At 53.8% G+C, this 10,596-nt stretch overlaps 2 protein-coding genes across 4 annotated transcripts in view; one reads left to right on the forward strand and one right to left on the reverse strand.

The window, feature by feature from the left end:
* M1AP (meiosis 1 associated protein) overlaps positions 1 to 6,174 on the forward strand; it is a gene marked incomplete at both ends in the record, with an annotated part of 58,967 nt that extends 52,793 nt beyond the window's left edge. The window contains 4 exons of the mRNA XM_080684950.1: positions 3,595 to 3,801; positions 4,886 to 5,026; positions 5,480 to 5,491; positions 5,998 to 6,174. Coding sequence (XP_080541076.1) covers positions 3,595 to 3,801; positions 4,886 to 5,026; positions 5,480 to 5,491; positions 5,998 to 6,174 — 537 coding nt within the window. The remainder of the gene's footprint in view (positions 1 to 3,594; positions 3,802 to 4,885; positions 5,027 to 5,479; positions 5,492 to 5,997) is intronic.
* Positions 6,175 to 7,134: 960 nt separating this feature from the next.
* Positions 7,135 to 10,017, reverse strand: DOK1 (docking protein 1). Of its 3 annotated transcripts, none has more exons than XM_080684202.1 (5): positions 9,759 to 10,017; positions 9,169 to 9,468; positions 8,919 to 9,012; positions 8,555 to 8,739; positions 7,135 to 8,358 (listed from the first exon to the last, which is right to left on the reverse strand). In XM_080684202.1, exons 1-5 carry the CDS (start codon positions 9,828 to 9,830, stop codon positions 7,552 to 7,554), a joined length of 1,458 nt encoding a protein of 485 aa, XP_080540328.1. In that variant the 5' UTR covers positions 9,831 to 10,017; the 3' UTR covers positions 7,135 to 7,551. The 3 variants fall into 3 exon arrangements, with proteins under 3 accessions (XP_080540328.1, XP_080540327.1, XP_080540329.1); XM_080684201.1 differs by having other exon boundaries at positions 9,340 to 9,468; positions 9,759 to 9,888; XM_080684203.1 differs by lacking the exon at positions 9,759 to 10,017 and having other exon boundaries at positions 8,919 to 9,008; positions 9,169 to 9,259.
* Between the last annotated feature and the right edge of the window lie 579 nt (positions 10,018 to 10,596).

The following is a 10,596-nucleotide window of genomic DNA, read 5'->3' on the forward strand; positions in this document are numbered from 1 at the left end:
CGGGATGATGAGGACAAGGAACTGTGCCTCTGCCCACAAGCAAAGCAAAATGAGTGCTCTTGCTCTTCCATACTCTCAATGGCTGCTTCAGAAACACTCCTACTCAGGAATTGGTCAGTCGGTGCTTTTTTAATCACTGAATTTGGTCCCAGATCATCATACTATTGGCAGACCAAGGGAGCTCTGGTTAGGTCAGTGGTCGGCAAACTCATTAGTCAACAGAGCCAAATGTCAACAGTACCACTATTGAAATTTCTTTTGAGAGCCAAATTTTTTAAACTTAACTTCTTCTAATGCCACTTCTTCAAAGTAGACTCGCCCAGGCCGTGGTATTTTGTGGAAAAGCCACACTCAAGGGGCCAAAGAGCTACATGTGGCTCTCGAGCCGCAGTTTGCCAACCACTAGGTTAGGTGAATTAGAGCTTTTACCTGCTATAATAAACTAGAGGCCCGGTGCACGAAATTCATGCACTGGGGGGGTGTCCCTCAGCCCAGCCTACACCCTCTCCAATCTGGGACCCCTCAAGGGATGTCCAACTGCCAGTTTAGGCCTGATCCCTGTGGTGAGATCAGGCCTAAATCAGCAGTCGGACATCCCTCTCACAATCTGGTACTGCTGGCTCCTAACCACTCGCCTGTCTGCCTGCCTGATTGCCCCTAACCGCTTCTGCCTGCCAGCCTGATCACCCCCTAACTACTCCCCTGCTGGCCTGATTGACACCTAACTGCTCCCCAGCTGGCCTAATCGCTCCCAACTGCCCTCCCCTGCCAGCCTGATCGCCCCCAACTGCCCTCCCCTGCAGGCCTAGTCCCCCCCAACTGCCCTTCCCTGCCGGCCATCTTGTGATGATGTGGGGCAGCCATCTTGTGACAACGTGGGGGTGGCCATCTTGTGACAACGTGGGGGTAGCCATCTTGTGATGACGTGGGGGCGGCCATCTTGTGATGGCATGGGGCAGTCATCTTGTGATGATGCAAGGACATGAGGGTCAATTTGCATATTACCTCTTTATTATATAGGATTCCCACTGGCGCTTTGGCAATGCCTAAAATTATCCCTTCTATTCCTGTTTTCCCAGATATCAGAAGTGAATAACCACATCCTCTTCTTTCCCTTTGGTATCTGTAAAGGATCAATTTGGCTGCAACTAACAGAAAACCAATCTAAGTCTAACTTGAGTAATTAAGAGTTTATTTTTCTCATTAACAGGAAGTGTGGGGGCAGACAATTACGAGTTAGTGCAATTTGATCAATGATACCGTCAAAGACCCAGGCTCTTTCCATTTTTCCACTGCAGCAACCATAACAGGTGTACTTCATCCTTATACCAATTGTCTCATGGTCACAAGATGGATATTGCAACTTAAGATTAAGTCCTGTCCTAGGGGGGAAGAAGAGGTAGGTACAGAGACAAAAAGCTTGCCAGCATATTACAAAACTTTTCTAGAATATTACCCAGCAACTTCTATGTCTCATTATTTAAATCTAGGTCACAAATCACCCCTAGACCAATCACTGAAAGGCTGAAAAATGGGTAGTGAGAAGGGGAAAGGAAAAAGGGAGCAGTGTCCAGTCAACCAAAACTTGGCAGCCACGCCTTCCTTCATAACCTTAGTAAAGAAGTTAGGGCAAGGGTGGGGGAGGATGACTTTAGTCAGGCTGAGGTTGGAGTATGGCACTCCATTCAGCTCTGCCCCTGTCCACAAATTCCCCCATATACACAGATACCACGAATTCTATGTAATCTATTTTCAATTTTATGGACTTGATAAATATCAGGTAGACTTTCTATCATGAAGATTCCTCAGGAAGACAGCACATCTCCAGATATAAGCAAAATGTTAAAAAAGAATAAACTCACATATGTAATACCTTAATAAAGGAAAAAAAAAACATTGTAGACCCCCCCCCAAAAAAAAAAAAAAAAGAAAAGAAAAGAACGAATAAACTTCTGAAGGTACCTATCACCTGCTGGGCCTTCCAGAACTCTGAGTTCTGTGCTGCACAGAATGATGACAGTGATGTAAATTGTCCAGAGACTTCCACCACCACCACCACCCCAGCACATCCTATTGGGGTAGAACTCTTACTGCCACAGGTAGGTTTTTCTGCTTCACTGTGTCACTTTCCACTTGTCTTCCACAAGACACTGATATTCCTCTATTCCCTTAATATATTTTCCCCATTTTTGCCTTTTCTCTTATATTATTTCTTCCAGCTTTTCATATAAATTGGAATGGGTAAAGCAAGGTTGCTGTTGTTCATCTTCTGTAGTAGGGAGACTATGTCTGTACCAACTATAAGTGATGGTCACCTCAAGCAAGAGAACACAGTTCTGACTCCATGTTTCCTGGAGTTTTGTAGTTTTCCTTGGAAAATTACCACAGAAAATTGCCTCATTTCCATGCCTGGTTTCAAAGGTCGCACCTAGAAAATCTGCTATGTCTATTTGTCTCCTCCTTATCCATGTGCTAACCTCTCATCTCCATGGCACATGGCAAAGTGTCACCACTCTGTTCTTCAGTAGCCTTCACTCACAGTCATCACCCCCGGACTTCTGACCCTTCTTTTTGTCCTGACTGGCTGAGTTGACCTCAAAAGCCCTGTCCCGCGCCCCCCCCCCCCCACCTTGTTGTACCGAAGATTTCCTCTCCCTGCTCTCCCCTCCCCATATCACTGTGCAGGCAATTCTGACCACTTCTTAAATCACTTGCTTCTTAAACCCTCTCTGAGCATTCCAGAGGTTTCCCTATCTATCAGCCCACTCTATCCCAGTCATGCAACACAACCAGACTTTATCACCCTCAAAATAAGACCTGAATTTTCACAACACCACACACAAGTCTTCGTTTCAAGACTCTGTTTTAAAGAATTATAATTCTTGCCCGGCCAGTGTGGCTCAATGGTTGAGCATCAGCCCATGAACCAGGAGGTCACGGTTTGATTCCCGGTCAGGGCACATGCCCAGGTTGTGGGCTTGATCCTTGGTGTGGGGCCATACAGGAGGCAGCCGATCAATGACTCTCATTATTGAAGTTTCTATCTCTCTCTCCCTTTCTCTTCCTCTCTGAAATCACTTATATATATATTTTTAAAAATATAGAGAGAATTATAATTCTTAAAACTCTACATTTACCATTGAGTAAGACATTAGGCCCCTCTAGGGTGAACATCTACTTCAAGGAATCTCTTAACTTGTCTCTGTATTGTCAACACTTCTTTTAAAAAATATATTTTATTGATTTTAGAGAGAGGGAGAGGGTTAGAGAGATAGAAACATTGAATCAGCTGCCTCCTGCACGACCCCCACTGAGGGATGAGCTCACAACTGCAACTGGGGCATGTGCCATGACTGGGAATCAAACCATGATTTCCTGGCTCATGGTCCTATGCTCAACCACTGAGCCACACCAGCCGGACATGTCAACACTTTTGTGTACATCCCCAAAGGGGAGGAAGAGGAGTACTGTATCTAAGGGCACAGGTGATTCAGGCAGGAAGTCCCTCCCTCAGGGAAACCTCGGTTGGGACTGATCTTCAAAACGTTCCAAAGACTGAAGATGAACCAGAGTGTATGTATGTCCTTGTTTCAGAAAAGAGAATGGCTGCTGTTGGCCAAAGGGGAGCCCCCAAGCCGAGGCCACAGCCAGAGAGAGGCTGCCGCCACCTTCTATGTGATCATGCCATCACGCTCCCCCACTCTGCTGGTGAAGGCAGTGGCCACGCGGGAACTGATTCTGCCCAGCCCCTTCCCCCTGCTGCCTGAGAACCCGCCTGATGACAGCCTAAAGATTGTGGAGGCAAGTGGAGCCCAGGTCTCATGAGACAGATAGAGGGGAGAGAAGAGAAGGGATTCCAGAAAGGGGTGAGGGAGAGGAATGAGCCAGTGAGTTGAAGGACAGGGAGCTGAGGAAGAAGTGGCCCCAAGGGTATGGTGAGAGTCAGAGAAGCAAGGATAGGAACTGAGGCCGAACAGGAGGAAGAAAGCAGGATGGTGTGTTCCCACGGTCTCTCTCTGCATTATAAGTGTGCATGTGTGTGTACCTGTGTTTGTGTGCATCTATTTCTGTCTGTTGAGGGAAAGAGAAACGGCAGACAATGTAGACGCCCAGAATAGGAAGGGCTTCAAAATCAAACTGGGGTGCAAAGGGGGGAACAGCTCTGAAGGCCATTTCCTCCTCCTCCTCCTCTTCCTTGGATCTGGATTCTGGATTTCCTCCGCCAGCCTCCCCAGTTGGAGGACAGGAGGGCGGCTTAGGGTGGGGAGAACTGGAACCACCTGGCTGCTAGATCGCTGGCTTATGTGCAGAGAGGACAGAGCCTGGGATTGTGCTCTCAGCTTGACGGCCACAGGGATGCAGAGAGAGGTGGGCACAGCGGCGGTGGCTCACTCAGCGTCTCACTTCAGGGCCAATGGTTACTGGCACAGGATGTTGTGGCCGGAAAACCTGACTGCTCAGGAATGCTGTGCTCGCGTGTCCTTTAGTTCTGCTCACCTCACCTCGCAGGCAGGCCAGAACTCTGTGTACTCGCCTTGCAGACAGCAAGCACCCCCAGGCCGGGGGCACACCCTCCCTCACAGCCTTGCACACTGGATCCCTTATAACCCTCATGACACTCCGGAATCCCATGACACACCTCTCGGGGCCAGAGAGTTCAGTGTCCCTAACCAGTCAGGGTTCTCAGACTTCTTGTACCTGTGCCTGACACACACGTGCCTCACAATCAGAGCTGGGGGCCAGCACACCCTGTGGGACACTAATCTATTTCACAGTCTTCAGAGACACCTGAGTGTTCACACCTCCTCCAGCCTCTTACACCCAAAGGGCTCTGCCTGACATCTTGTGTTCTGTGATTTCAAGTTCCTCCTCCTCTCTTCCTCAGAGCTTGCTGGACGGCCTGGAGCTAGAGCCCACCTACAACCCCTTGCAGGTTTGGAGTCACCTGTACTCACACCTGAGCAGCACCTTTGCCAAGCCCCAGGGCCGACTCCACCTGAGCTGGGAGAGCCGGGCCCTGAGAAAGGTACAGCTCCGCTCCCCTCCCTCCGTACTCCCCTCCTCCCCCTTTATGCCCAGAATCCAAGAGACCTCCATCTCCTGTTACCCACCCCCATCCCATCCCAGGGAGTAGCCCTCTTCTCTGGTCCTTCTCTGGACCAGGCCAATAGGGAAGAAAGAGAACATCCCTTTGCCCGAGGAAATTACAACCCCTCCCCACTGAGGGAGCTCTTCTGCTGGAGCTGTGACATGATAATGTTCAGGTGCCTTAATTTCCTGTTTAGTCACTGCTCCACTAAGCGAACCGGCTGTACTGGAACTACAGCCATAGGCCTTCATTGAAAGGGGAGGCTGAAGGGAAGGTAGGAAAAGAAAGCCCCAGGGAAGGGAAATTAGCACTTACTGAGCACCAGTCATTTATTCGCCAGGTTGTGTGACAAGTGCTTTCACATACAATTTTCTCATTTACTCCTCACAGCACCCCTGCTCGGTAAGTGTCATTTCACAGAAAAACAGAGGGAGGCTGACCAAGGTTAGTAGCTTGTAGAGAGGGCTCTAGTGACAAAGGTTAAAGAGAGAAAAGTAATTGAATATGGAGAGTTATCTTTATGAAATCCGTATTTTATATTTGAGCTTACTTTTGCCCTTAACGTTTTCTAGTTCTGCAGTAATAGAGCCTTTAGAACAAACCCGCCAGCCACGAGTTTGACATGCTTGCAAACCACTTTCCCTTAGCTGAAGTTACAAGAGATGTTTCAGACTAGGAGGAGCAGAACTCACCATAAGTTAGCTGGTGGGCAAGCTAGCAGAGGAGGGTCCAGCCAGGACCTGTGCACTGTGGAGGCTGGAGACCAGGGGGCTCCACTGCCCTGAGCCTTGAGGCTGCCGTTCCGGATGGGACAAGGGAAGGAGTTAGGGCAGCAGACCCAGAAAGGAATGGAAGAGGAGATCAGGAACTCAGGTCTTCAGAGCTGGCTCTGCTCACTTTCTTTTCAGCCCGGGCAATTGCAGACAAATCGAGTTCGAGCCACAGTGGCCCCTCTACCTATGACTTCAGCCCCTGGCAGAGCCCCCAAGATACCAGCGGCCAGCAAAGCCTCCGCAGAAGCCTTCCTGCAGCTTTCTGAGGAGGAGGAAACGGAGGGGGAGGAGGAGGATCCCTCAGGGCCTTAAGTAACCAGCACCAGACCCTGGCTGCCCTGCTCAACCACATCCATGCTAGGGCTCACATACCGGTGTTCTGAGGTCAGACTCGCCTTCCATCCACCTGAGCCTCCAGGTGACTGAGAAACCGCCTCCCCTCTGTTCTCAGTGCTGCCCCCACCCCACTCCTCAGCCTGGGGAGGGCACACCCAAGCCTCTCACTTCTCCAAGTAGGGACTCATTTTCTTTTTTTGTCGTTTTCTTTTGGGTCATTTGTTTCTGTTAACACAGATGAAGATTAAACCCAGTAAACCAACACCATTGTTAGGAGCATTTCAGACCCCGAATTTCTCCTTGTAGCTCTGTGTAAGCAGGTGGATATCAGATCACCTTCAGGAAGTGGCCTCAGAAGACAAGGATGAGGTTTTCAAAGCTGGTGGAAAACAAGTAGGATTGAAACCCAAGCATGATTTCGTGGCCCGTGCCCCTTCCGCTACACCTACCCCACTGTAGTTCCCCCTTTAGGCTCCAAACAGAAAAGTGGTTGGTTCTCAGTACCTACATGCAAAGTGTGTATGGATGGGATGGGTGGCGGGGAAGGTATGAAAAAGACCTATTCCTTTTCCTATTCTCCTCTCCTCACACCTGTCCACCTTCCCATCTGCCCTCTCCATCCACAGAATAACTATAAAATGTTCACCTTCTTCGTACTTCAAATTGCACTAAGTACTTGAGAAATTTAACTCCTTCCCTATAAACAACCCCATGAAGTAGAAACGGTTAAGTTTTCCCAGTTTACAAAGGAGCAGCAGGGATAACTAAGGGTTGCAGATGTTATCAAACTCAGCCAGGGTCACAGAGATGGAGTCAAGCCCCGATGGGCTGGGTGGACCACCCAACACATCCCTGGTTCTCCTCCTGGTTCCCTCCACACCCACCCAGCACACCCTGCTTCTGTGTCCCCTCTGTGACTATTCACACACATAGACCTCTTAAACCCTCTGACTTTAATGAGAATAAAACTTTTTTTAAATAAATCTCTGGGGTGTGGGGGCGGAAATACAGGGGAAAGGATCCAGGCAGTCCAGCATCTTCCTACGGCCTCCATGGAGGCCCCTCCAACTGTACCTACTTTAATCCATAGACCTGGTCCAGCAACTGTCCATTCTTTTGGGGGGATGGACTCCCCAGGTACCATACCTGAGCCCCTGTCATCTATCCCACTTCCAGGACTTCTGGGGATTAATCATTCTTCCCTTGACTCCCCTGATTTGTCTGGTCCTCTAGTCTCACACAGGCCCCTCCAGTCCTCTGGGTCCCACTGGTGCTAACAGGTTTCTTTGATCCCCCAATGCCACCTCTCCATTGTCCTCCTATCAGCAACCCCACCCAGCCTCACCCTACTTCTCAGGTGGAGCCCTCTGACTTGACCCCAGTCCTGTCAGCCCCTACGCTAGAGAGCCCACAGTCCCAGTCCCCTGAGGCCCGGCTCTTCTGGACCTGGCTGTACAGGGCAGTGTCTGAGCTGTGGCCTTTGCTGCCACTGCCAGTTGTACCAGGTTCAGGGAAGGCCAGGCGCTGGGGCTTGGGAGCTGGGACGGGCTTTGTGCTCCGAGGGGGAGGCACAGCGTAGTCATCGGTGGCAGGGTTGTAGGGGAGCTCGTAGCCCTCCTCCTTCGCTCGAGCCTGGCACCACCATGCATCCTTGGGCTCCTGCGGCAGATCATAAAGGCCCCGGACAGTAGCTGGTCCCAGGCCCTCTGGTTCATCGTAGATGGGGTCCTCCTTGGGGTCCTTCAGCTTGGCCTTCATCAACTGCTGCTGCACATGCTCATACAAGTCCCAATAGAGAGTTTTCTTTAACTGTACCTTCTCCCCTGCCTGAGCAGGGGTGCTGTCCAAAGGGTCTGAGTACAGGGAATCCTGGGAAGGACCTGGAGGAATGCGCAGAGAGTCTAAGGGTTCAGCATACAGAGCCGGAAGGCTGTCCGGGAGCTCCTGGGCACCAGGGTGAGAAGCCAGCTTCCCCTCCGCCACTTCTTCACGGGAATCAGCTCTAAGAACATCCTGCCCATGACCAGCCTTGCCCTGGGCCTTTTGCCGGTGGATAGCAGTCTCGACTGCCTGAAAAATGTCATTTCCCTGTGCCGTCTGGAAGGTGAAGTTTCCAGGGCCAGAGGGGCAGCGCCGACCAGCCTCAAAGGAGAACATGACCTGAAAGAGTGTGAAGGGAAACACATTCCCAGGAGTCCACAGGAGAGGTGAGGCACAGGGGGTCTACAAAGAAAAGACTAGCTGGCGAGGGAGGTGGGCTCCTGGGCTAGGCAAAGAGGGTTATCCAGAAGGCTTTCCACCTTCCTCCCTGCCCACCCAGCCCTCAGCCCCAGACCCAGACAGCCAGCACCCCTACCTTGTCTCGGCCATAGCGACGCAACAGAGTGTAGGGCCAGGAAAGGAGTGGCTCGAGTATCTGACTCTGAGTTCCCACAGTCAGGAGAGTCAGCTTCTCAGCCTCCACCCTCAGCACATAGGAGCCATGCAGGCCGCAGCGCTCAGCGGCTTCAGTCCTCTGCACGGTGACCCAGAACTGGGATCCTGAAAGGAATTCACAATTAGACTGGCACCTGGCTGGGAGGGGGGACATGTGGTCCCAGCACTCACTTGTAAGCCAGCTCTCAGTAACTTCCTACTTCCCCATGGAACCCCTAGTCGGTCCCTTCCCAGGGGCACCCTTCCTTTCCCCCTCCTCCCTGCACAGCTTTCCAGGCGGCTACCTTCCCAGGTGGGGCTATACAGCGAGTTCTCCAGCATCTCCAGGGCAGAAAGCTTGGGTGGGTTCTCGGCAGGCGCCAGACCCCAGCTGCCTTTCTGGGGTAAAGAGAAAGAGAGTATCCAGAACCCTGTCATTCCCTCAACGCGGTTCCGAGGGTCTGAGCCAGCCCAATTCCTACCCCCATGCCGCATCGCCTCTAGGATCCAGTTCGGCTCGCCCCAGCCCCTCGCGGGCAGTCCTGGCCCCCTCACCGGAAAGGCATTTAGGCACAGCGTTTGCACCCAGGCGGCGCTGGACGGCGCGTCGGCCGCCAACAGGTGCGAGCGCTGCGCGGTGTCCAGGCGGAAGGCGGCGGCTCCCGGCTCAGGGGGGCTCTCCACGGCCACGGGCACCACGCTCACACACTCGGCTAGACGGATCACCTTGCAGTCCAGGCGGCGCGAGCTCCCTCGGCCCCCTCCGGAGCTCGACCCCTTGTGATCGAAGAACTCGAGGCGCGCTACGCCGTGGGGGCTGGCCGGGTAGAGCACAGCCCAGGTCTTCCTCCACCTCTGCGGAAAGAGAGCGAGAGGCGCTGGGGAGGCCGCGGGCGAGCGCCCGACGGGGAAGGAAGGACCCGCGCAGGCCACTTTCGAGTCTGAGGCTTCCGACGGGGCCTGAGAGCGCGCACCCCCAGGCCGGCAGACGCACCTCCGCAGTGTGCGAAGAGACTTCGTGGGGACTTCACGGGGCTCTCGGCTCCCCGCGCCGCGCTCCCACCCGCTGCCTGCCCCTCCCCCTTCCCGGGCCCTATCACCCACCCCTGGCTCTGGTGGGGTTCGGTACCCCTGTCCCGGTCTACCTTGGTACCGAAACGCTGACTCTGCAAAAAGAGCGGCCCTTCCATCACGGCCCCGTCCATGGCCCCGTCCATGGCCCCCGGCGGTTCCTTCTTTGCTTCCTGGCCTTGCAGGCAGGAGGCGGGGCGGGGCGGGGCGGGGGCGGGGCGGGGGCGAGGCCGGGCCCACCCGAGGCGTTCCCGCCCCCGCCCCGGACCCCGCGGACCGCGAACTGGGAGGAAAGAGAAGAGCAAGAAGGAAAGAGGAGCGCCAGATAAGCCGGACGGCGGGCGCACTCCCTCCAGGCCCCTACCCTACCCACAGCCCTGGGACGCGCACGAGTGGCTCCACCAAGAGAAACCTCGCGGTTTCGGCCAGAGGGCTCTGGCGCCTGGGCTTGGGAGCTGTGTTCGATGTCATATGCTCAACGTGACGTAGGAGTGAAGGCTGTGACATCACCTGGAAAATGCCGACCGGCACCCTGGGGACCCGGAGGGGCCCCGTGGGCCCTCTTAGCCTCAGTTCCCCCTACCAGACCCGCCCCCAGCCTGGCAGTTTACTCCCCACGGAGCCGGGGACCTGGAGGAAGGGCTGGGGACTGGAAGGCTTCCTGCAGCCCGGAGCTGAGCCGCGGTCTCCCGCCGCCACAGGGGCCGCCGCCTGGGCCGCTCCACAGCCCCGTGGCCTCTTGCGTGTCTGGATCCCTGACCGCAGCTGCCCGGCCTCCAGCCCGAGGGAAAAGAAAGCTTCATTGAGCCGGCCGGGAGGGGCGGGACAGGGGTGGGGGAGGTGGAGCAACAGTGGCCAGCTAGCTCCACGGGGGAGGGGAGGACCTAGAGGAGGGACCTGGCTTGGGAGGAA

The sequence above is a fragment of the Plecotus auritus genome, assembly GCF_963455305.1.
Source record: "Plecotus auritus genome assembly, chromosome: 8".
Taxonomy (NCBI): Eukaryota; Metazoa; Chordata; class Mammalia; order Chiroptera; family Vespertilionidae; genus Plecotus; species Plecotus auritus.

Excerpts from the sequence above, each read along its gene's own strand:
- DOK1 (XM_080684202.1), bottom strand. The coding sequence starts at position 9,830 with ATGGACGGGGCCATGGACGGGGCCGTGATGGAAGGGCCGCTCTTTTTG. Across the intron at positions 9,469-9,758 it reads GTCAGCGTTTCGGTACCAAG|AGGTGGAGGAAGACCTGGGC; the intron begins GTAGACCGGGAC and ends CTCTTTCCGCAG. Across the intron at positions 8,740-8,918 it reads GTATAGCCCCACCTGGGAAG|GATCCCAGTTCTGGGTCACC; the intron begins GTAGCCGCCTGG and ends AATTCCTTTCAG.